Raw genomic sequence first — 27826 nt, forward strand, 5'->3', positions numbered from 1 at the left:
TGGTGACTGAGAAAATACAACCACTGAGCTCCCCAAACAACTATTGTGTAATAGTGAAGTTTGAGGGAATGTAGGCAAGTTTGCCCTTGAGATCAGTTTCATTCCTTTTCAACCACAAAACACAATATTGTAGCTGAACTGAAATCATTTGAGTGACTGATTCAAAAATATTTTGGAAGATCTCTGGAAGATTTATTAGTAGCAAATAAATACTGCAATAAATGATAAAAAGAAAATAAATGCATATGTGTTAAGAGGATATAAGGATACTTTGCCTGCTTTGAGGGAATGAAAAAAGCATCACTTTAGGAAATGATGTTTAACCAATTTTTTTTGTTTGTTTTTTTGAGACGGAGTGTCACTCTGTCGCCCAGGCTGGAGTGCAGTGGCGCGATCTCAGCTCACTGCAAGCTCTGCCTCCCGGGTTCACGCCATTCTCCTGCCTCAGCCTCCTGAGTAGCTGGGACTACAGGTGCCCGCCACCACACCGGGCTATTTTTTTTTTTTTTTTTTTTTTTAGTAGAGACAGGGTTTCACTGTGTTAGCCAAGATGGTCTCGATCTCCTGCCCTCGTGATCTGTCCACTTCGGCCTCCCAAAGTGCTAGGATTACAGATGTAAGCTACTGCTCCCGGTCTGTTTAACCAAATATTTTAAGGATAATTAAGAAAAGTTGTTTGAAAGGCAAAGAAAGCATGCAGAATTTCTTAAAAATAAAATTGGAGGGGTAGGAAGAAACGGAAATGTTTATAGAAATATATTAACAAAGAAAGAAATCTGAAGATTAAGGAAGGAAAAATATTGCTGATGTTGCTGATAGGGTATGAGGTAATGGGGCACTCAGCAAATACATGGAAAGGAAATCCTTCAATTATAATAGGAAAAAGCAGGAAGCAATAAATGAACATAAATTAACATTTGGAAAATAAGTTGCAAAATTCAAGGAAATTTTCATGTATTGGCTTCCCATATCTCTGTGTATTAGGAAATGAGATAGATCTGAAATAGTAATTACAAGAGCAAGAGAACAGTTTGATTAAAAGAAAAAAACGAAAAACCACAACGTTAAGGGCCGCTTTGAACTGCCTGAACATGAGTTTATGATAACACAAATCTGACCCACTGGGTGTTATTGTTTTTCCAGGAGTGCCAATCAAGGAGTAAAAAAAAGGATCAATGTACATGGAATTTTGTTTGTTTGCATGTGTGTTTATTTTTGATCAAAAGCTATGGGGAAAAAAATGAAAAACAAAGGAAGTCAGAACACTGACATGAGGCTGACTGAATGAAATGGCAGACTACAGAGTTCAGGCTCCTTAAAGAGAAAAAAAGAGAAGAAAGAAAACTGAGGCACAGGAAGACTAGACTGATGATGTGATGGAATGATGGCTCTCAAACTATTTGTGATGAAGGGCCAGTTTTCTTTTTCTTTTTAATTGTAAAATAAAAAGAAAGAATGGGTTGTAACCCATTGCAAGCACACGGGCAGCTCATGCCATATGTGATTAACCTATGATTTTGAGAAAGCCCAAACTAGTCTATATGCTTAGTAGTCTGTATGCTTTCCAAAGAGACAGTCCACTAATTATGCATTTGGATGTCGTGGTAATGTCAAATCCCTAGCAAAATTTCTAAAATGCTGCTCTCAATTGCTGTATTAATCATGTTGTAGCTTGATAAAAGTATGAGGAATGAAACTGGTCTTTGGACCACACTTTGAATAGCACTGCATTAGAAGACTTGATGAGGTGGAAGGAGAGTGTTTATAGCACTGGGTGATTGAATAAGCAAAATGGAAAGAAGATTGAATTTGAGTACTTTATGGGCTGAATAGTATAAATAAGACAGGAATCATTGGGAGTGATGACAGGGTCCAAGTATATTTTCTATTATATATCATTTTTACTGTAACTCTCAGGAAATTCTTGTCATTAAATCAAAAATGAAACTTTTGAATAAAGCTTTCTATGAAGACTAAAATGTAATCCCAGAACTTGAAGAAATGCAACATAAAGCAGGAAAATGTATTCAGTGTTGCCCTGTGCTTGATTTAAAGAATCATTGAATTTGGAGTCACAAGGCATGAGTCTGAATCCCTCGCCTGTAAGTATGTTAAGTCTTTGGCCAGCTATACTTGGTATCAAATTAGATAAAAATGCACAGTTATTTTTATCAATCACAAAAAGCTGTAATTCTTATGTAGTTAACAATACTGTATTTTATACTTGAAATGTGCTGAAAGTAGACTTTTAATACTCTAACCACACACATTAAAAAGGGAACTATGTGAGGTGATGGATGTGCTAACTCACTTGATTGTGTAAATAAGTTCATAATACATATGTATATCAACACATTGTACACCTTGAATTTATGCAGTTTTATTTATCAAATATACCACAATAAAGCAGTAAGAAACTAAAGCTGTTAACTTCAATTGAAGTGACTCAGGAAAGCATACAGTCAGTTACATAACCCCATAACAAGTAAAGTTTTGTTTAATAACAATAAATAATACATAGAAATATGCATTTGTGTGAGCCCACCCATACTCCTCCCTTACCAATGAGGAAAGATGCTAAAGTTTGCCTGATCCTCCCAGACAAACAACAACCCACAGCCAAATTTATGATTGTAACGTATAATCTCACGCCTGAAATCCTAGCACTTTGGGAGGCCAAGGTGGGCAGATCACTTGAGGTCAGGAGTTCGAAACCAGCTTGGCCATCATGGTGAAAGTCCATCTCTACTAAAAATAAAAATAAAAAATTAGCTGGGCATGGTGGTTCATGCCTGTAATCCCAGCTACTCGGGAGGCTGAGGCAGAAGAATCTCTTGAACCTGGGAGGCAGAAGTTGCAGTGAGCTGAGATGGTGCCACCACACTCTAGCCTGCAGCCTGGGTGACAGAGTGAGACTCCATCTCAAAAAAAAAAAAAAAAAAAAAAAAAAGAAAAGACAAAACAATATGTTACAACAGTTTTTTGGCAAACATCATTACTCTGGACAAAACAGTAAAAAAATAAATTCATTCATTAATTAAATCATCCCTCGAATTAGGCATTTAGAACCCACTTTTTGGCCACTGGTTATCTTTTGGAAGTCTCCCATAACAACCTAATCTTCATTCCCTCTTCCTCCAAAATGTCTATTCTTACAGAATAAGAGATTGAAAAACATTCAGACAGACAAATAGGTCGATGCTACTATCAACTAGATATTCACCTAATAATCTGAATAAAGTAACATATTAAAAAGATTGAAATTTCAATTTCACCAAGAGGAATATGCACTTTAAAAGGAATTCTTAATGCAAAATGAGCTTTATTTTATGAGACACTTAAGCCAAATGCTTTATCTTGTTGGGGTCCTTACCTACTCTGAATTGCCCTTCTTCAACATCACCAACTTCAACCACCCCAAAACAGCCCACGCAATTCTTCAATACTATATTCACATCAGCAGATTCCAAAAATAAAATGACTTTGACATTCCAATCACGTACTATCCACACACTATTTTTGACCTGTACAGCACATTAATGTACTGAATACTGTAGGCAATTGTGACACAATGGTGAGCATTTGTGTAACTAAACATGTTTAAACATAGAAAAAGGTATGGTACTACAATCTACGGAACCACCACTGTATATGCAGTATATTGTTGACTGAGACGTTGTTATGCAGCACATGACTGAATATAAAAAACCAAATTGCTACTAATTTCAGAATATAAAAAATCCCTATAACTCATGGAAAAATAGTCACACAGAAAATAAGGTCACTGGAATAAATTTTATATACAAATGCAAAAATTAGACAAAAAACACAAGAATGTACAACTCTGTGTAATAAAGATTGAAAATTAAAATGAAGAATTAAAGGCAATACCACATGTCTGTTAAAAGCATACATTTCTGGAGACAGAGAATGTGGATTCAAGTCCTGTCTCAACCATTTAGTATGGCACCATTTCGGCATATATATATATTTGGATCTGTTTCCTCATCTGTAAAATTGTACTAATAATATAATCTGTCTGTGGTAGCCAGCCTCCAGGATTGCCCCAAATAACTCTTACATGCTGGTATTCATGCCTGTGCTGTTCCCTCCTACACAGCAGAATAGGACTGAACCACATAACCATTAGGGTATTGCAGAATAACAATGTTTGACATCTAAGGCTATGCCATAAAAGGCATTGTGGCTTTGCCTTGCTCTCTCTTGAATCATCTGCCCTGGGAAAAGCCAGCTGCCACATCATGCGGAGGTTCGAACAGCCCAGAGGAAAGGTCCACATGTAAGAAACCAAGATCTCCTACCAACAGCCAGCACCAACTTGGGAGCCATGTAAGTAAACCACTTTGAAAACAGATATTCTACCCAAGTCAAGCCTTCAAATACCTGCAGTTATTTGATAATTGCAACTACCCCAAATAACCTACATCTTCATTGTAACATCATAAATATCCAGATTATTACTTCTCCCAAATTCCTGACCCACAGAAACTGAGATAACAAATTTACATTGCTGTTTACATCATAAAGTTTTGGGGTAGTTATGCAGCAATATATAACCAATAAACTAGCTTATGAAATTATAATGAGAATTGAGTTAATCTATAAGTAGTGCCTTAGAACAGTAGCCCTTGCACAGGAAGCACTACATGTGTTGACCACCACTATTATTATAATAATTATTGTAGTTCTTATGTTATTTTTCTTTCTACCAAAGGGCAAAAGTTAATATTGCCCATTTGTTCAAGGGTAAGTTATATATTTCTGGAGAGCAAACTGGCATTGTGTATTAAAAACCATAAAAGTACAAACACCATTTAAACTAGAAGTTCCACTAATCATATTCACCTTGGCAATATTTACAAATAGCTACCACTTTTTAATTTGCCTTATTTCTCATTCCTTATTTGAAGCAGAGCTAGCATTCTCAAGAAAGATATAGCTATTGGCAGATTTATCAATTTAGTCCTTACGACTGATTATACAGAATAGCTTGATGGCTTAAATGAGAATTTGGCATGAATGAAAGTGGCTTTATGAAAATATTAAATTAGATTGATTATGGGTTATAAAATGTAGCAATAGACTAACACATATTCATAAATTTATATATATATTTTCTAACAGTAACAATGATATTTTACTTCATGTAAAAGGAGTATTACAGTCTACATAAACATAACCTATAGCTATAATTAGGTGAATAACAATTTCACTGCTTAGATATAACCATTCACAAATTTTATCATGGCATTAATTATGCTTGATTATTTGGATTTTGTTAGAAAAATGAGAATATGCAAAAATCTATAAGTAAATTAAAAATAATCATCTTCCACAAACCCATCTTCTACCTAGTACTATATATTTCTTTATAAAGTGAATTATAAAGTTATTCCTCATCTTATCGCTACCTTTTTTCCAACCCCAGTTCTTACTATCCTCTTTCTTGGTGCAGTCATATTAAGTATTTTCAGTTCCTGCTAATTCACCACACCATTTTCTACCTTGGTTTCTTACTGTATGGCAACATTCAGGAATCATTCATATCTTCATTCATTTAAATATAACTAAACCATTCCTGTGTCAGTGTATAACTTACATGCACCTTGGCAAAATTCATGTATCATATCTGTATGTTCGCCCTATTTTAAGCTTTCCTTGATGCTTGCATTTTTTTCCCTTAAGAGCCATCTAAGTACTTTCTTGCTCAAACCATCTTTCCCACTAGAATGTAAGCTTCAAGAGGGCATGAGAGCTTCAGCCACATGATACTAAGAATCCTTTTAATGTTTGGCATTCTGTGTATGTCATGGTATTGCTTTCCAATCTTCATTTTGCTGATGATTAGTGATATTGACAATCTTTTCATATGCTTAGTGGTCATTGGTATGTCTGTCCTTGTGTGTGTATAAAATGTTCGTTCAATTCTTCTATCTATTTTTATTGGTTTGTTTGGACTCTTAACATTGAATTGTAAGAGTTCTTTATATATGTTTGGATTCAAACTTTACTCAGATATATTCACTGTGAATATTTTCATCCCAGTCTGGGGCTCGCCATTCTTTGAAATTGTCTCGTGAAATGTGGAAGGTTTAATTTTGATGACAGTCAATTTTTCTTTTTTTTTTTTCCTCTTATGATTTGTGGTTTTTGTGTGTACCTAAGAAATATTTGCCAGTCAAGACAATGAAAACATTCCTGTATGTTTTATTTTAGATATTTTGTAGTCTCACTTTTTACATTTAAGTGTATAATTTGTTTCAACTTAGTATTCAGTGTGTGTTGTGAAGTAAGGCTCAAGATATATATTTTTTCCAGAAGGATACAAAGTTGATCCTGAACTATCTATTGAAGATTATCGCCTCTCCAAGGTAATTAACTTGGCATCGTCATTGAAAATGTAGAAGTTGATCTACTTCTGGGTTGTATTCTGTTCCATTGATCTATTTGTCTATCATTATGATAATTCCATGCTGTCTTTAATACTTTATTTAGTATTACAATAAAGCTTCAAAACAGACGTACTACAGATATTCTGACATGAATCTTCTTTTTCATAGTTATGATTATCATTTCTTTCTATTTTTATATTATTTAAAATAAGTTTATAAATATTTCAAAGTGCCAGCTATAATTTCAATTGAAATATGTATTGAATCTATAGGTTAATTTGGATATAACATGTTAAAATATTGAATCTTTTAACCCTTGAAATAGGCTTCATTCTCAGCTTATTTAGCTCTTTAAAAATTTCTCTCAGCAATGTTTATAGTTTCTTTATATGAGACTTGTACATATTTTATTAAGTTCTCCCATATCTATTTCATACTTTTGAAGAATTTTAAAGGTTATATTTAATTTAAATTCCTAAATTATCTTTACAAGCATAGAAAAATAAAATTGATTTCTGTATAAAGAAGATCATTTTGATGTTCCTAACTCATTCATTAGTACTACCAGCTTTATTATAGATTCATTACCATTTTTAAAGAAATGTTCACTTAGTTTATGAATAAAGCTATTTTTACTATTTCCTTTCTAATGTGTACATTAACATTTCTGTAATTTGTCTTATTGCACAGGTTAGGACCTTCAGTACAGTGTGAATAGAAGTACAGCACACAACTTTGACGTTTCAATATTAGAGTTTAGTACTCAGTCTATAAACATCAAGTATAATAAAAATATGATGTTGCTTTTCTTCTATTTCCAGTATGCGCAAATTTTTGTCAGAAACATTACTGATTTTTAAAATGCTGTTGTTGCATCTGTTGATATGATCATATAGCTTATTTTCCCCTTTAATGTATTAATATGGTGAACTGCTCTGATTTTAAATGTTATATGACTACTGTAGCCTTGAGATAAACCCAACAAGGTAACAGTATGTTCTTTCTGTATGTTACTGAATTGGATTTGCTACTGATTTGTTGAAGATTTTTGCATCTGTGTTTATAAAACATAACAGCTTGTGGTTTTCTTTTCTCACAATGTCTTTGGCTTTGGCCTAATCAAATGCTGGCCTTACAAAATCAGTATAAATTTTTTTCTCCTTTCCTTTATTTTCTGGATATAAGCTTGTACAGAACAGGTTTTATTTCTACCTTAATCACAGTTGGAATTTCCCATTTATTGATATGTCTAGTCATTACAATTTGATACTGGCCAACGTCATACAACGTTTCAAATGGGGTGCTTCATTTTGGTAGAATTAGTTTGATATCTTGAAGGCCTGCTGGATTTTTAAACTTTCAAGGGCAGTGTTAGTAGACAAAATTCTAAGAAGTCAAACCTCAAATGAGATTATAGATGAAGTGGATATTTTCATTGCAGACTGGTGAGACCTCGACCAGGGGAGCTACACAACCCATCCCAGGAATCCTGACCCACAGAAACACAGATAATAGGTTTGCGTCATTGTAAACTGAAAAGTTAGTGGTAAGCTTTTATTACTGAAAACTAATACTGTTCTATTTAGAGTTCCCTTTACTCTGGGGCTAAGTCAACCTTACTAGCAAATCATGTATCTCATAAGACTTCAAATGCCGTGCTGATCACCAAGGTCATTCTACTATGTCTGCTCAGAGTGTGAATATCTCCCCAACCTATTTTAGCACTGGGAATTGTTCTACTTATGATTCTTTGGTTGTTTTTAGACTGGCTTTTAGAGTTTCATTTTGTACATGTGTGACCTAATACTCAGAAAAAAACTACAAGGAGCTGTTTTTAGATTTCTGGTGCTCTTTTTCTGTGTCACTCTCTACTCTAGAATTTTTTTTTTTTTTCCATAACATGATGGAACATTACTTGTGTGCTTGCAAACTATTTCATTTATGTTGGCATACTTTTTATTTTACTAGATTATATCATCACTTTTTTAAGTGGATCTTTTAAATCATATATTCTCTATAGTACAGTAATTAGATGTTATGTGTCAAGCACTGTGCAATCACTGAACATATAAGGCACTTAAACTCATATTCTGGTGCTAAATAGACATTGAAATGACTATAAATCAATTAGTTCAGTACTATAACAGAATTCATATTAAATGTGGACATATATGAAAAGGTGAGAGTAGCAAAGATAAAATGATATTCTTAATCTCCCTTAGTTGCTGCAGTCAGCCAATTTTTAAGTCTACAGAAAATATATGAAATGTTTTATGAATATGTTCTCATTCTCCTTTTCCATTATGATAGCTCTCTCTGTATCTCTCACCTGGACAACTATAACAGCTTCCTAAATAATCACTCCTATGAGGTTCTTTTTGTCCTCCTCACTGCACTCAACATTTCCCCTAGAGTTATTTTTTTATCTAGTTAAAATGTTATGTCTTTACCTAATACTTGTATTATTCTCACACTACTTCTCCAACAAAATCTGAGTAAAATTTAATTCACAATCACATGTACACACATGGATGCATACGCATTTGTGTGTGTGTATATGCACAATATGAAGTTCCAAGGCAAGGTGATTTGAGGCAATGACAGTTTTAACATCCCATTATAAGAACTGTCATCTCCACTTGCTGACCATCCTACTGTTAAGATCTCATTCATTCTTTTATTTAAAAAAGAAAAAAAAAAAAAAACATGTTAGGAGACTCTTTTCAAAGCAAAACCAATTACTTCTGGGATGGGGAAACTAAATCATGAAAGCCTTAACTGTCTATTGTAGGTGTATGAGATTGACGAAATTCATCAAGCAATATACAGTGAGACTAGAGCATAACTGGAATCACTGGTTTGATATACATGGAGATTGTGAAGGGCAGGAAAGGGGGGTTGTAAGGCTTCAAATAAAGCTCTATGTAGTAAAGATAAGCTCATTGGAGTGGTATTCTTGGGAAGTATATAAAAGTGCATTGACTTTTTTAAAGGGTGACAGGTAAAGGCAATGAGAAAAGCTGCCACTGGAATTAACACTTATTACATCTAGTTCATCATTATGTCACTAGTGCCTAGAACAACACATTGATCATAGTACAACTCTAGAAAATGCTCTGAAGAAGTATTCAAGAGTGAAAGAGAGCATACCTGGTCTTTTTCATAAGACATTTGTATCAAGGAACTACTTGGCAGACTAAATATCATAGGCCTAGGATATGATAGAATATGTCTGGCACTTTCTAAAAAAGTAAGCGTTATTTTACTCTGGTACTCAGAACCAAGAAATTGGGTTATTGAAAATATGCAACTATAAAAAACATTAATAGAGAGAAACAAAACGATTATTTTAGTTAATTAAAGTCATAAGTGGCCCACAAGAAAATGGCTTGACATACCTAATGTTCAGTGTCAATTTAATCAGATGTCAAGGAAAATAAACAGGAAAGATGGCTTGGACATCTTTTGCAATATTTAAATTTTAAAATTTTCACTTAAAAATAATCAATACCATTGTTAATTTCTTGTTTTTATTAAATGGACAATGGTTATATATACCACATTAACATTAGGAGAAGCTGTGGGATGTAGAGGGCATATAGAACTCTTTGTATTATCTATACTGTTTTTCCATAAATCTAAAACTATTTCATAAAAATGTTTAAAAAGAAATAAAAAAATAAGTAAAAATAAAATTTTGATTTAATACTGAATTTTAAAATACAGATTTAAGGAAAATCTGAGGGACAATTGATAACATTTGCATATAAACTGGATTCATAAAATTACTATTGACCATTTTAGGGGTAAAAATTTTAGCATTGTTATGTAGCAGAATTTCCTTATTCTTAAGAAAGCTCTGCTGAAATAAAAATATGTGTGTATTTGTGTATGCGTACAAAGAGAAGACTAGTCAAAAGTGGCAAAATGTTCAGTTTTTGAATGTAGATGGAGAGAATACTTTTTTTTTAATTGTATAACTGTTTTAAACAGTGTAAGTTTGATTTTTTGAAAGTAAAAAATAGTGAGGAATGGCATAAAAAATTAAAGATTCTCCAGACAGTGCTGGGTTTGAACATGGTCTTATGTTAAGTGGTTTCTGATGATCTCCACAATAATAAAAAAAGTCAAAGAGAAAAGGTTTCCATCCAAAAAATTGAGAATTTTCAAAGGTTTAATGTTTTATATTTTGAAAATATAACAACTCTAAGCATTATGTTCTTAAGTAGGTTGTAAAAATGAAGTTTAAAATGATGTCTATGTGGGTGTTATATGGGAAATGAAGAAATCATTCAGCATGAAAATCTCACACTTTACCATTTGGTGAAAGTCAAGCCTGAACATCCATATGTTATTTAGAAACAGCTAAGATGATTTCCAATATTTATATTGCTTGGAAATATTTTCCCACTCTCTTTCTTGGGTAGGAAAAAGTGATGCATTGGAATATCTAGTGATTTAGTACAAAATAGATGATGGCTAAGCTGAGGAAAACCTTCATTTTGTAGTCGAATCATTTCTCCAAGATATATGCATATATGTGTGTGCACTTCAAATATTATTATTTTTATAATGGGAATCATGCTTTATGAAAGACACATGTTTTAACAATATTGTCTATGACATTGCTAAAACACATTTACTTCTGCTTGGACTTTTCTTATTGAAATTAAAAATGTTTTTTTAATTGTTAGAAGAAGTAACTCCTACTATTCTAGTATAATTATGCATTCTTCTAGGCAGGTTTGAATTGTGAAGTACAAAGTATTTCATTCAGTCAACACTTTACTGTTGAGATATGGTTCCATATTTCATGAACAAATTGCAATCAAATTCTGTTATACATGAAATACCATGACCAAAGCATGGAAAATATCTCAAGGGTAGACTTTGGACTAAAAAAGAAGCATGGAAAATAGATAATTCACACTTTCATTCACTCCTTTGTTTTTATATTCTTTACTCCTACTTGTGGGTAAAAATTTGCCAATTTAATTTTTATTTCTTCTCATATCTGTTCAAATGAAGTGGGAGATTTTTGTAGGACTGAACAGTTGAAACAAAGTTGGATGAGGAACCTAAGAGAACTGAATATTCACAGATGACATAACACTTTATTAGGAAGATACAGATACTGTGTTTATCTAAATTTAGCTATTAATTCACTCTTAAAACATGAATTCACCTCCCACTGATTTTCTGAGTAACTTCATAGGACTAGGAGACAAACAGCAAACTTCATTTAGCTGAAATTGATTAAGTGGAGAGCACAGTTTATTTTTAAAGTTCATTCAAGGTTTTTCAATGAAGAAGTTATCCTCCTAGTAAAGTACATATTTTTTCTTTTATGGTTTGGGGTGTGTGCATGTGTGTGTGTGTGTGTGTGTGTGTGTGTGTGTGTCTGTGCGTGCATTAAATGATTGGGAAATGCACAGTAGAGAAGAAAATATGAAGTTGATTTCAGTCTGATTAAATGTTGAGCTACAGAAACGTATCTGAGAACTAAACTTCCCCATAATATTGTGCCCTTTAATCTTGGTTTTGCAACTGAGGAGGGGAATTTATGAAGGGCTCCATAACATGGAGGCATAAGGTTTCCCCAGGTGATTATAGATCGGATATTTGACCCTAGAGAAGCTTTACTAGAATTGCTGCACCCACAAGAGTTTGACAGAGAATACAAGATGTTACAAAAACACATTTTTGTATTAGTCATGTCTATGGCACACTGCCATTGCCTCTGTCATATGTTTCAGTACCAATTGCCACTTCTAACAAAAATATTATATTGGTAAAAAAAAGTCTCTCACTGGAAAAAAAAATGATTTGACATAACCAAAGCTATACTATCATCTGACTTTTGAACCATAAAAGGTGACACAAATTATTCACAAGAAACAATCTTTAAAAAATAATGATATTGTGAAAGGGTATTGGCATTGTGTCCTGGTAAAAGAAAACGAGTTTAGGTTTACAATGGAAGTATGAAGATGGAGCTGCCTGCTGTGATACACAAACAGCAATCACTGTTGCAAATGTTCTGGGGGACATGAAGTGCAGCAGTAAGCTTACAGATACAACTTGTGAATACCCGGAAAAAGATGAAAAGGGACTCTTTTGAAATAGCCTAAGTGAGAGATAATGGGTAGGGTTGTGATGCCACTGTGGATTAGGTAATATAACCCATAGGACAAGATGTGCGATTGGATGCAGAGAAGGAAAACATGACTCACAGGTTTTTGATTGAGTTCTAAAGAGATGGTGCTGCGAATATGGGTGAGAAACAGGTTTTAGGTCAGAGAAAAATCAATAACTATTTTTCAACATTTTAATTTTAAGGGGGCTATTAGAAATCTAATAAGAGATATTGACCACGCAGTTCAAGATTCAAAACTGAAGTTCACAGTGGATACTGAAGAAGAGTTTTAACTTTACAAATTATATAAATAGATGAGTTGCTCTAAGGAAAAGGTGAATAGAAAGAAATAAATTCTTTTTCATTTTCCTTGTAGAGAATTTGATGATACGTGGACAATGACAATTTTATTTCTTGTGTTCCAATGCTTATATCTTTTACCTTTTTCCAGCTTCACTGCCATTTTTATGATTTCCAGAAAAATACTGAATAAAAGTTGTTTTAGTAGACACCTATGTTTGTACCTAAATGACAGCTTTTCAATATGTTATTACTAAATATAATTTTTTCTTTGTTATTTTGAAGATAACTTGTCTTAGCTAGTTTTCCAATACCTTTTTTTTTTTTTTAAGTTTTAATTGTGAATGAATGTTGACATCTGTCTCAAATACTTTACTACATTCATTAAAATTGTGATATGGTTATTCTCTTTTGACATAATGATCTATTTCTGGAATAATTTCAACTTGGTGATTATATATTCTTTTATAAATATATTACTCGGTTTGTTTTGCTAAAATATTTTATATGATTTTTCAACTCTGTTAACCAATTAAGTTAGACTCTAAATGTCATTTCCAAAACTATCCTTACTGAGTTTTGTATCAAGGCTACGTTATTCCCATTAAATGAGTTGAGAAGATATCTTATATTTTCTATTCTCTGAGAAAATGTGTGTAAGCTCAGAATTATATGCTTTTGAAATATCTCTTATAAACTGTTTGTAATACATTATGGGAAAGCCCAGCTAGTCTTCCTCTAAACAAGTATAATATAAATTTGTCATGAAGATTACAAATAGGCACTCAGGATATAAATTATCCCAATTGCTTAAATAGGCATCACTTACTGGTGGCTTAAAAATTAAAAAGATACTTCCAAGTATCCTTTTTAGTATTATAATCACAAGAAGGGGTTGCTTCTCATATCATCCCCATTTTACAACTTGAAAAACTCGAGCTTAAAGACTTGAAGAAGCTTGAGGTCATGCAGTCAGTACACAGGACAGCAACTACATCACCATGAAATGTCTCAATCCTGAATTTGCAGTTTCAATCATGTTATTTTGACAAATTTATTATAAAAAGGACAATTTGCTGAAAGTAAACTTTGCTTACTTTTTAAACAGAAATTATAGTCATGATTATATTTCCACAATTTAGAGTAAACCAAAGGAGCTATTTAAATAAATGGAAATGCAAATGTCTCATTTCATATCTTGTGAATATTGGAATCTGTTTACTTCATACATATGAGAGTACAAGGACAGGAATATAATAAATATTGTCAAGTAAATATGATTTAAAATTAAAGTAATTATTATTTTATCACCAACAGTATTAGTTATCTACTGCCACACGACTAGTAACCTCCAAACTTCAGTGACTTAACCACCATTTTATTTCTCAAAATTCTGTGGGTCAGCATGATTCCTTGGGTTGGCTGGTAAGTAAGCTGGGAGCTGGACAGGTGAGGTGCTGGTATGGATGAGCCTCACTTTCCAAGTGATTTTTCATTCTTAGAGAGGCTAAACTGAGTTTCTTTATATGTAGTCTCTGAGCAATGTTCCCAAAACAGCAAAAGCAGAACCAGTATGGCCTTTTAAGTCTTAGCTTCTGTTGTTCCACAGTGTAAGTTTTGTTACATTATATTGGTCAAAGTAAATCACAAAGCAAACCCTATATACAAAGATGGGGAAATAGATTTCACCTCTTCATGGTAAAAAGCTGCAAAATCACATGGCAACAGGGCACAGACACATACAGCATGGTTTCTTCAGGGCTATTATTTAAACAATCTCTTACACAAACTAAGTGACAGCTTGATACACTGCCTTTTGAAAGGAAAAGTCCATAATTTTTGATATCATGCTGAGATATAAAATATATGATTTTGTTTTGAAAACTTCATACATCACTCCAAATTCTTTTTGTGGCATTTTAATGAAACTAGGATGCCTTCATCTTTACACGATATAAAAAGAGATCCTCTGAAATGCTGTAATCTCAGTCATAAAAGAATGTAGGCACTAATAAAAAGAATTTCATCAGGTGTCACAGTGAGAAATATTGAGACAAATGGTTGGGATAGAATTTGTAAATAATTCATTCATTTTGATGGTATTATTAATATGTAATATGTAATATATAATAATAGTAAATATGATTTAAGTAATTATTATTACTTTATTATTAAAATAATGACAAAATGAGAATTAGAAAATAGATTAATGCAAATAGTTTTTTGTTTTTATTTTAGCAGTAAACTTTTTCAGCAAAGTTGATCTCTCTGTGGAAACATACCAACGGCATGCTAAAGAAGGGAGAAAGAACTGAAGTCTGCTCTGAATTTTTGTTAAAATACACTCAAAATCACAAATTATTTTTTGAAAATACATATTGTTTGAAGGTCCTGATACAATATCCATACAATAGAACACTTAATATGTTTCAGACATTATTTATTAAATCCTTACTATTAACCCCAATAAAACAGAGACAATCCGTGTGGCCTTTTAATAGACAGGAAATAAGGTTCAAAATATTAATCTACCTGTCTTAAGTGGTGGCACTCAAATTTAAAGTCATCATTTTAAGATTTTACTTAGTGCTAATGTCATTACTGCCATTCAAAAATTTTTTCATAGCAAGTCATCACCATGTATATTTAAAAATTTTCAAAAACATTTCTTTTCTTAAATAATAGTAAGTAAAAATAAGATAGCCTAGTTACAAAGGTCTTTTTAATAAGCAGTTGGCATTTGATAATCATTTTCAGTTCTTTAGAATCTTGAATATTTTAAGTTGCCACTTAGTTCAGAGACTTAACTCTTAAACCACTATAGGAGTTTCAGGAAATTCAATGGATCTCATGCAAGATAAAAACTTACCAGCAAATTTGATGTGAAATTTATTTTCAGGCTTTAATATCTGGACATACAAAGGACAATTTGGAGCAAAATCTTTCACAGCCCATGCTCTCAAAATTGTTTGGTGATCCTGAAGTGATCAAAATAAAAATATCATAAGTTACAATTTTTATAATATATAAAGTAAAAGTAAACGATCAGTTTGCTTTGTCACATACATAGTTAAAACTTAAACATAAAAAGTACTGTGAGGACTTGTTAAGGATACCTATTATTTCCATAAAAGAAGGTAGTAATAGCTAATTTAATCATAACTAATTGCTAGCACTTAGAATATTAGAAAAGATTAAGAGAAAAAATAGCTAGACAGACTTAAAAACAATTTTCCTAGAAAATTCCGGCAGTCAGAAGCTTTCAGACATGTAGCAAAAGTAATAATTTGTAATAGGAATTTCCAAGGAGAAATAAAAAATGTATGTATAATAATAACATGCTGAGAAAATTACTTTTTTAAATATAATAGTAAAGGTAAAAGAATTTTGACTTGTGTGCGTATGTGTGTGTATGTGTGTGTGTACCTGTGTGGTATGTTTGAAGACATAAAAAACTCTAAGATATAATAAAATGTATCAAAAAAGTTTTTAAAAAGACATTTAGACTAATGAAGGGAATCAAAATCATGCTTAACACGAACTCCTTTACAGAGTAGTCACCCCATAAATTCAATGAATTGAAAAAAATCAAGGAAGATTATTAGAGAAATATGCCACACAGTTAGCTAATACATTTTTGAAAAGGAAGCACAGAAATGCTCTAGGATAGTACTGTCCATATAACAGCCACCAGGCACATAAGGCTATTTAAATTTGAAGTATCTAAACTTAAAGTTAAGAATTTAATTACTCAATCACACTAGCCACATTTCAAATACTCAAAGCTGCACATGGCTAGTGGCTGCCATGTTAGAAAGCAGAGGTATATAAATTTTTCACCATCACAGAAAGTTCTATCTGACAGTACTATTAGTGGAAGGAAAGGAAGATCCAAAATACAGATAGGCACAAGGGACTGTTTATCCAAATGCAGATAGAAGAAGCTGTTATTTATGGTTGGAAACTGCTATAGACAGAATGATCATTTCTTCCCCAGAGTTACATGTTGAAATCCTACCCCACATTGTGAAGGCACTAGGAGATGAGGCCTCTGGTAGGCCTCATCATGAGGGCAGTCATCATGAATGGGATTAATGCCCATATAAAAGATACCCAAGAGAGAGCTCCCTCACTTCTTCAGCCACATAAGGATGTTGCAAGAAGACAACTATCTAGGAATCAGGAAGCCAGTCTTTATCAGACATTAGGTCTGCTGGCTCCTTGATCTTGGACTTTCCAGCCCCCAGAATTGTGAGCAATACATTTCTGTTGTCTATAATCCACCCAGTATATGCTATTTTGTGATAGCAACCCAAAATACGATAGTAACTTTAAGTTACATGAAAGTTGATGAATGGTAGTCGTCCAGCATGGTTTACATGGACGATATGCACCTTACAGGCAAATATTCAAATATCAGAATGAGCCTAATAGTTCTACTAAGATTCATCAAGTGAATAATTGTTAATCCATTTTACATGCTTTTAAATCTGAGGTTTGAGGGTTATAGATAATTTAATGGAGGATTACTGTTATTTCTCTTTCACTAGAAGTACACAATTTTAAAGGAGAAGGAAAAAAGTAGAAAATCAACCACTATATAAGCGGATGCCAAGTTATGATTTTTATCTTATTTTATTTCATTATGTTTAGTGTTGTGTTGAAGATAATGGGTTATTCTAGGGTTTTTAACCCTACTTTATACCTCAATATCTAATTAGACTTGGACAAGTTAAAGTTCTTCATTAGTAAACTGTAGATATTCTGTATCTTACAGGATTTCTATGGTGAAATAGACAACACACATACACCTTTTATTAGAGGTTGGCAGTCATTTATTGAAAAAACATAAGTTGTTTTTCTTATTATGTGTATCATCTTAGTAGTAGCAGAAGTAATATAATGAAGGATAAAAGGTAAAGAAGAAAAATGAATTTCTTAGGAAAAATTTAAAGTGAGACTTATCTGCTGACACCATCAAAAAATGTAACATTAATAATAAAAGAAGAAATAGAGGAGGTCAGGAGGTTTATCAATATGAAAGAATAAACTCCTAATAAATTGTCCTTGCATATGACAACTATTAAAAAATCTGTAGAACAAGCATATAAAGAAAGGCCCTAGTAAATCAACTAAAGTAGGCAGAATTTAGAGGAAAATTAAAACTTGGAGGAAGTATCTTGCATGTCATAATTTCCATGTTTTTGCTGCTGTGACCTGAGGGCAGCTGTGCTTACCACAACAGCACAAGTTGGCAAAAACTCCAGAGAAAACCCGCCAGAACAACAAGGGAATGGAGTCTGGAGCAACCAGATCCACCAGAGACAGGAAAAGGGAGAGGTACAAAGAGAAACCACAAATTCTGTGAATGAGTGTAAACAACTTTGGCTGACCTCTGAACCATGAATGCATGGAGAAGCATAAAAACAATCCGAGCTGACATTTGTGAAGCACTACTAACCCCAATGGTGAGGGAGTTTTCTTTATTTTGAGTTTAAGCAACTTAGCCTGTGCTAAATTGAGAGCGCTAACATTCTTTGGAAGAATACAGTAGAATCCAAGGCTCCGCAACATAACACAATATACAAAATACAATGCAATATTATTTAATTCATGAATTTCCAGAAAAATGTGACCTATTTGCATGGGAAACAAACAAAATGATAACCAATAGCTACTAGACAGTCTGAAATGTTAGAATGAGCAGAGAAGGAATTAAAGCTTCTACTAGAACTATGATCAGTAATGTAATGAAAAACATGCTTGTAATTAAAAAAGAAAATTTCAGCAGAGTAATAGAAAGTATTTTTAGATTAAAAAGCCGAAGTTTATGAAAAAACATATTCACTATATGGGCTTTGAAATAGATTGGGAATGACAGAAGAAAGGAGTCAGTGAACTTGAACATAGATCAATAGAATTTACCCAATTTGAAAAACAAAGAGAAGAGGTAAGGAAAAGGGAACAGAGTTCAGGAACTTGTGTAACACGGTAAAAAGATCTTACATAAAATAATTGAATTCACAAAAAGAAAACAAAAGAGAAAAAATAGCAGAAAATGATTTGAAGAAATAATGACTAGAAACTTTTTAATTTTGTAGAAGACATACACTTATAAGTTCAAGAAAATTAGCAAAATCTAAACTATATGAACAAAAAGATAACCATGCCTAGCCACATTGTATTAAAACTTTTAAAAAACAAAAATGAAGACAAAATCTTGATAGCACCCAAAGAAAGAGTCATATGGCCAAGGACTCTCATCAAAAATTGTGAAAGCCAAACCACCCTGGAAAAAATTCTGAAGTTTAGAATGAAGGAAAAAAAGCTATGAAACCAGAACTTTGTATCTAGCAAAAACTCCTTCAAACAGGAAGGTGAAATAAAGGACTTTTTAAAATAAAGAAATCTAAGATAGGTACTGCCATTGGAATCATACTACAAGAAAAGTTTAAGAAAACTATATAAGCTCGAGAAAAATGATAGCAGGGAGAAGAACTTCAGAAATAAAACAAGAGTAACAAATGCTTAATGTTGTAGTGACTATAAAAAACATTTCCTCTTAATTTCTATAAAATATATAATCTGAATAAAGCAAAATTTATAATATTGTTTAGTGTAGTTTCTAATCTATGGATAAATTATTACATCTAACAACAATAACATGGGGCAGTAGAAAATAAATGCAAGTTTATAATTTTAACAAGTGGTATAAAAATGACATAAATCTGATATGAAGCAGTAAGAATGTGTATTGTAATCCCTAGAGCACTCATGAAAAAAAAAAAATTCAAAAGGCATATCTAAAAAGTCAATAGGTATACTACATTCAATGCTTCACAAAACCAAATAATAAAAAATGTGGGAAAGGAAAGACAAAGGAACCAAAATCAAAGGAAACAAACAGAAAACAATTTAGATAGAGCTATAACTAACCATATTAATAATGACATCAAATGCTAATGGACTAAACATGTTGAAACACAAAGATGTAGATAGCAAGAAAACAAACAACTGAATTTAAAATGGGCAAGAGATCTGAACAGACATCTGACCCAAGAACATACACAGATTAGAAGAATGAAAAGGCATTCAATACATGTCATTAGAGAGTTGCAGATTAAAACAGTAAGATATCACTAAACACTTTTCATAATAGCTAAAATCTAAAATGCTGAAAACACAAAATACTAGAGAGGACATAGATCAACAGGAAGTTGCCTTCATTGCTGGGAAGGAGTACAAAATGATACATCAATTTTGGAAAACAGTTTGACAATTTCTTACAAAAGTAAGTGTACCCTAACCAAATAATCCAGCAATTGGGATACTTAGTATTTACCTAAGTGAATAGAAAATGTAGGTCTCTAAAAAAACCTGCATGCACATGCTTAAAACAATTTAATTTATAATTATAAACACTTGGATGTAACCAAGATGAACTTCAATAAATGAATGGATAAACCGTGCTACATCCATACAATGGAATATTCGGCAATGCAAAGAAATATACTATCAAGCCAAGAAAAGACATGCAAAATCTCAAATGCATATTGCTAAGTGAAAAAAGACAATCTGAAAAGGCTGCATAATGCATGATTTAAACTATATGTCATTGTAGTAATGCAAAATTATGCAGATAGTACAGAGGTCAGTGGTTGCCAGGTTGGGAAAAAGAAAGGACAGAAGGATGTATAGGTAAAGCAGAGAATAGTTCTAAGACCCTAAAAATATTCCTTGTGATATTATAATGGTGAATGCATGTCATATTACATTTATCAAAACCCACAGAATATACAATACAAAGAGTGAACCCTAATGTAAATTATGGTTTTTAGTTAAATAATTTATCAATATTGGTTCATTAGTTTCAATGAATGTGCCACAATACTGGAAGATCAAAATGGGAAAATGGGGTGTAGGGGGAGAGGAGTGTAGGGGGTGAGATATGGACATTCTCTATATTTTTTGTTCCATTTTCTCTGTAAACCTAAAATGGCTTAACAATAACAACAAAAAGTCTAGTTCAGTTTTTAAAAAGTAAGTGAGAAAAGCATGATCTGTAGAGTCACCAACCTTGGGCTCTAATTTTCACTTCAGAGCTTACAAAACCCATGAGTACAGGGAACTTACCATGGATCTGATTCCTCTTACAGAAGTTTTGGTTATTGTATAATGGATGTGTGCAACTTGCTTTTCTTCTTTATCTTAACCCTTGGCAACAGTTGACTTGTAGATCACTGGCTCCCTAAAACATCCTCCTTTGGTTTATCTGACACCACACATTTGGTTGTCCGTTGACATTCTTACTCCAAACCGAAATCATCTTGCTACTGGTAATCCTCCCTTTTTCCAAAGGAAAATACTACTGGATGCTAAATCATCAGCTTCTCTGTCTCACTTACCTTACATTTAGTGAGTTCTCAAATCTTGTTGATTATGCCTCTAAATATTGGTCTAATAGATTCCACTTTTCTCCAGCACCAGTGCCACAACCTGATCTAAAAACTTGTCACTTCTGGCTTGGAGTAAGGGCAACAGCCCCCCAGTCAGCCTATCTCAAGCTTTATAACATTTTTTCACTAATTCTGTAATGTTATCAGATGAAGTTTTTTCCAACCAAAATCCTTACTGTTAAAATCCTATAGTGGTTTCCTTTGTTTTGGCATCAAATTCAAACTTCTTAACAAGGCTTACAACCACCTTTATTAAACTTTTCCCAAACTATTTCCTCAGTCTTTGCATTCTTCCACTTAGTGATAATGCACATTCTCCACTCAGATAACCAGCATTTCTCACCTAGGACCATTTGCCAAGAACATTCTTTACTGGTTCAGCCCTACTAATGCCTCTCTTCCCAGCTAAAACGTCACTTATCTAGGTAGCCTTTTCTTCTGACTGCTGGTACACTAGGATAGATGATGCTACTTGATCCCATTGTATTCTGTAAACAATTAACCCCATCTAACATTTAGCATTTTTAAAAGTTGGTCCTCAGTAAACTATAAGCTTTATGAAGGCAAGGGCCCTGTCTACATTTTGCTCACCCTAGCTTATTCCCAGAACCTAGCATTCATTTGCATATCACAGGTGAATAAGAAAAACAATATTTACTTCATATCAATAGTTTGAACACTAAATGTGATCATACAATGAGCATTAGGCATATAGAAAGCATTTAGTAAATATTTCAATTCAATGCCTGAATATATGGGATAAAGTACCTATTCTGAAATCTTCCTTGTTTTATTCATAATTTATGCCCTCACAATATAGAACAAACATCAATAATTTTGAGTGGATCATTAAGTGAGGAAAAAAGAAAAGAGCCATATAACATGGCATAAATATCACATGAGAAATACAAAAGAAAAATTTTCCTAATACAGATAATGAAACTAGCAAAGAAACACGATTTCACTTCATTTTTTTCTAAAAGCAGAGGGTAAGATTGATTTTTTTTTTTTTTTAATTTTCTTGGGGACAAATTCATCCTTAAGTAAAATGCTCCATATTTCTAACCATAGAGTAAAATGTTTATTGTGATAACTTTAGAATAAAAATGCTGTAATAATAAAGGTAGGTAATTTGGGACACTATCACATCACCTGGATGTTTATTGCTACTGTGAAACAGAACATTTTACAAAAAGTCAGTTTGCCTAAAAATTAAATTAGTGAAGAATGTCTCCATAAAATTCAACTTAATAAATTGTACTATCTAAAAGATATTGATTGTTGTTCTGAGGACTTATAATAAATCACTTTACCTATGGCAGGAATTATTTTATTGAAATCCAAATAACCCATTAAAGAACTCAGACATTTTAGATGAAATTTTATACATGAATTATTTACCTATCCATAAATTTATAATTTTTATTAGACTCTCAATTAGAGTCTGTCACCTAGAAGTGATAAAACATTGGCTTGATCAAAGGCATCACTTTCCTTTCAATTTTTAATTTATAAAATCCATCTGCAGCACTTGAAAATTGATCTATTTACCCCACATACTTTGAGTATATCTTGCTAACTTATTCATTGGACACTTTATTTTTTAAGATTACTAGTATATAAAGTGAAACTGAATTGTAAAACTTAAAATAATATATGTAGATAGATTTGTCCAAAATTTATAGGTGATTGAGCAAACTAATCACAAACACTTATAAAGAACAAAAAAAGTCTTATGGCAATCTGGAAAACAAACCTATCTTGAAAACATTCGAATGTATTGTTGTATACACAGTTCTTGCCAAATGTATTCCTTGCCCAGAGAACAATTTCTTCACAGATGTCCCTATGAAGACCTCACAGTAGACTGGACTCAAAAGCACCTTGAGTTCAGGGTCTATTTTGTTCATAATTAGAACATCGAGGTCTAATATGTAGACTGTTAAAAAGTATAAGGTTAGATTACATATACGTATATCAGATAATATCAAAAGCTGAAGGTAATTCTGATACAGAGGATCCATAGTATCTATCATCTATAACTAATTGACCTAACTTTATGACTGAATTAAGAAAATGATACATTTTATTGTGATTAATTGTAATTGATGTCTTTAGAGAAGTAGGCTTCCAATATGATACATCCTTATTTTAAATACAAAAATAATTAAAAAGTGCTCTTAAATAAAAATACGTTAAAAGAAAACAGCCAAAATCACTAAAAAATACTCTACCATTAAAATATTTTGCTGCATTTTACAACAGAATAGCTGGCTATTAGAAAGTAGAACATCAGGCCAACTAGTTGTAGTCTAATTAAACTGTATCACTCACCCAAACCTACAGACTTGACAATGACCTAGTCTTCATGAACAATCTACACTAAAGTCAAAAACAAAAAATTAAAAGAAGACTTGGTCTAGCATTCTGGGCCTCAGCATTCAAACTTGTATGGCTGTAAATATAATTTTGTCCCCCTGCCAAGTTTCAGCAAAAGGGATTTAACAGTGTATCTGGGACTGAAACATTACCTTGAGTTCTAGTTTTAGGGAAAAAAATGTCCTGCTTTTTCAATGATCTCTCAGGGACTGTAATTCTGATTTTGATTCCCACCCTTGTGGCTGAAAATGTACCACTCCTTACAGATACTTACTGATAAAAACCTGCTTGCCTGTCAGAATCTCCATATATATTATCAAAATCTTACCAGAAATTTTGGGACTCAGCAACAAGTCAACATTATTGCCAATTCAAAAGCTTACTTTTTGTTTTTCCTTATACAGTAACTAAACTCATTTTGTACTCTTTCTGAAAGCTGAAGCACTGTATTGTTTCCTAGTCCTTGGTCTGAGTTAGAGTAATTCATCCAGAATGACACACGTCTTAAATTGTATGTTTTACTTACTTAAATCCTCTCCCAGGTTTTGAAGGAAACTTCCCTCAACACCAAATCCAATTCCAGATCTTAAACCTCTTGAATTTTCCCTGATATAGTTACTCAATTTAACATAGTCATGACCACACTATCCAAAAACCTCTTGAAATTCACTGGTATACAAATGTCAAATGAATAATAAAGTGATTCGTAAAGAGGTCAGGTTATCTTGACAGCGTGTAACTGAAGTCCAGTGATGTACATCTGTCAAAAATTTACCAAAAATTATTTGAGTGTACTAAAAACTCAGGTACATTAGGGATATCAAGGTATCTTTTCGAGTTTAAAATTCTGTGAGTTTTGAGAATGGTAAGGAAAATATGTTTGAAAACAAGTCACTAATCACTGGGTTGACTAAAGAGATAAATAAATTTGCAAAATCTCCTAAAAGAATCTAAGGTACATTTCATTAGGGAATGACATAGTACAGATGATTATGTGCTTGTTTCAGTGCCTGAGGTAGATCTTCTTAAAACAAAACATACTTGAAAAACACAGTGAAAAAGTTTCCGTAGCAAACATTTTATTTCAGCTCTTTTCTCATGCTGTCAGAAGGGTACATGAAGGGAAATCACTGAGTGCTTGGTGATTGTTTGCTTTCTTTTCTAAGATACCATATGTTCAAAAATGCATGTAATAATCAAGAATAAATATGTCTTTGACATTTAAGAGGAAAGTCAGCAGCATGAGCCGGGAATAAAAACATTTTTTTTTTCAGAGAGTTACAACTTAAAGCCTTGGGAGTCAAATACCTAAGATGCCTCAAAGTTTCTCCCCTCAGCGTGAATAAACATTAGACAGATTTCCTCCTGACTGCAGGCCTCTGACCTTTCTTTACTTAGAACGTTTATTTCAGAAAATTTTCCATTATAAATTCTTTCTCTGCTCCTTTGGGATGTGAATCTTCCCTCTGCCACTTGCCAGTGTTTCTCAAGGGCCCGGAGCCTCCCTCTGCCCTGATAATCTCAACTGTTATTTCACTAAGCAAATGGAAATAAGAAAAATCAACTTCCACAAGCTCTTTTCCATGGGGCCACAAACATACCTTCATCTCTATCTATATATACTGTTCTCCCGTTTGTTAAAATGGATGAAAGTTTTACACCCTTATCCAAGAAAAACCTTCCATTCCTGCATAAGATCACATCCTATTATATTCTTTCATGACCAATTTTGCCATCTTTGGTAGATATTTGCCATATTTACTCACCAAAATCTTTCCCACTAAAAAAAAGTGAAAAAAGGAAAAGGAGGAAACAAAGCTTTCATTGATCAAACATTACCCGTCAGTTACTGCCCGATTTCATTGCGCTCATGTACAGAAAACACTTTCAAAGTCCATAATTGTTGCCTTCAATTCCTTTTTGCTATTAAATTTTGAACCTTTCCAATATAAAAATTTAAAGATACGAATTTCTCTTCAGATGCTTGTAAAGCTGCATTCCATACAATTTAATGTGTTGCATTTTCATCATAATTCTTCTTATTTTATCTTTTACCCATGGGTTACTTATGGATATTTTGTTTTATTTCCAAGTATTTGGGTATTTTTCAGCTGTGTTTTTATTATTGATGCCTCATTTAATTCAATTATAATCAGAGAACATATTCTGTAGGTTTTAAATTCTCTGCCATATCTTGTATGGTTCAGAATATGATGTATCTCTGTGAATGTTTCATGTGTGCTTGAACACTGGAATTCCATTTTTTAGTGTAATATTGCATATGTCAATTAGATCAAGCTGGTGATAGTGTGTTCAAGTTTGTTACAAATCTACTGATCTCCTGCCTTTTTTTATCGATTGATAAGACAGAAGTGTTGAAAATTATAAGACTAACTGTAGCTTTTTATTCCTCCTTTCAGTTATGCCATTTTATACTTCATGTATTTTGAGATATATATATATATATATATAGCACACACACACATTTAGGAGTGTTATCTTTTTAATGCACTGATCCTTTACACAGTACAAAGTATTCCTCTTCATCTTTGGTATGAGTTCTTGTCCATGAGTTTTCTTTGCTTAATACAGCTACCTTCCACCTATGTATGAATAGTATTTGTGCAGTGTATCATTTTCATCCTCTTATTTTTCTATTTATCCCATCTATTCTTTGTTCCCTTTTACTGCTGCCTTTTGCATTAAATACATTTATTGTTCCACTTAATCATATAGGTTTTTAAAATCTTTATTAAGGGCTACCCTAAGGTTTATAACATACACCAGTATATATTACACCCATCTTTCAAATAATACATAAAGAATCTCACTACAGTGTGTTCCGTTTTTTCAGTCATCATGCTAGAATGTCATTCATTTTACTTGTTTATTATAAATCCCACAATAATTGTCATTATTTTTGCTTGAAACAATAAATAATATTTTTTAAATTTCAAGTTATATTTACCAACATATTTATCATTTCTGGCTTTCTTAATTTTTTCATGTGAATCCAGAGTGTCATGAGACATCATTTCTATTTGCTAAAGAACTTTCTTCAACTTTTTTCTAATGTAGATCTGTTGGCAGTATAAACGAAATTTTCTTTTCTATTCATCTGTTATTGGACACTGTTTATTTTGATTTCTTGGCTATTGTGAATAATACTACAATGAACATAGGGGTACAGACATCTCTTTGGCATGTTGATTTCAATTCCTTTGGATGTATCACAGGAAGTGGGATTTCTGAGTCATATGGCAATTCTATTTTAGGTTTTTGAAAAACCACCATATTGTTTTTCATAGCTGCTTCACTATTTTATATATCCACAACCAGTGGACAACGTTTTGAATTTCTCCACATCACCATCAACTCTTTGTATCTTGATTTTGACAACAATCCTAAGAGATATAAAGTGATATCTCTTTGCTGTTTTGATTTCCTTTCCCTGATAATTAATGATGTTGATCATCTGTTCAAACATGGTACTTTTTGGCCACTTGTATGTCTTATTTGCAGATATTTCCATTCAAGTCATTTGCCTACTTCTTAATCAGCTTATTTCCTTTTGTGTATGTGTGTATGTGTGTGTGTGTGTGTATGTGGTTTCAGTTTTTGCTATTAAGCTATAGAAGTTCCCTATATAGTCTTGAAATGTATCCCTTATTAGATATATGGTTTGCAAATATTTTCTCCCATTCTTTGGGTTATCTTTTCACTTTGAGTTTTTCCTTTGCTATGCATAAGTTTTTCGTTTTGTTTAGTTGGACATAATACCACTTGTCTATTTTTTATTTTGTTGCTTGTGCTTTGATGTTATAACCAAGAAATCAATGCCAAGACCAAAGTCAAGCTTTTCCTCTGTTTCAATTTTACCATTTCAGATCAAGTTAAAGTCTAAGATTTTTTGTGTGTGTAGGATGTAAGATCTCAATGTCTTTTCTTTCCTTCTTTTCGTTCCTTTCCTTCTTTCTTTATTTTCTCCTTCTTTCTTTTCCTCTCTCCCTCCCTTCTTTCCTTCGTTTCTGCCTTCCTTCCTTTGTTTCTTCGTTCTTTCCTTCCTTCTTTTCCTTCCTTCCTTTCCCTCTTTCCTTTCCCTTCCTCCCTCCCTCTCTTCCTTCCTTCCTTCTTTCCTTCCT

General features: G+C 32.7%; 1 protein-coding gene across 3 annotated transcripts in view; it reads right to left on the bottom strand.

Moving 5' to 3' along the window:
- The window catches only part of KCNT2 (potassium sodium-activated channel subfamily T member 2), a 281008-nt gene that overhangs the window by 166463 nt on the left and 86719 nt on the right, over positions 1–27826 (bottom strand). For all 3 annotated transcript variants that reach the window (XM_031934298.1, XM_031934293.1, XM_031934287.1), the window contains exon 12: positions 15719–15827. In XM_031934298.1, the coding sequence (XP_031790158.1) occupies positions 15719–15827 (109 nt within the window). The remainder of the gene's footprint in view (positions 1–15718; positions 15828–27826) is intronic.

Source organism: Piliocolobus tephrosceles, chromosome 1 (assembly GCF_002776525.5).
Source record: "Piliocolobus tephrosceles isolate RC106 chromosome 1, ASM277652v3, whole genome shotgun sequence".
Lineage (NCBI taxonomy): Eukaryota > Metazoa > Chordata > Mammalia > Primates > Cercopithecidae > Piliocolobus > Piliocolobus tephrosceles.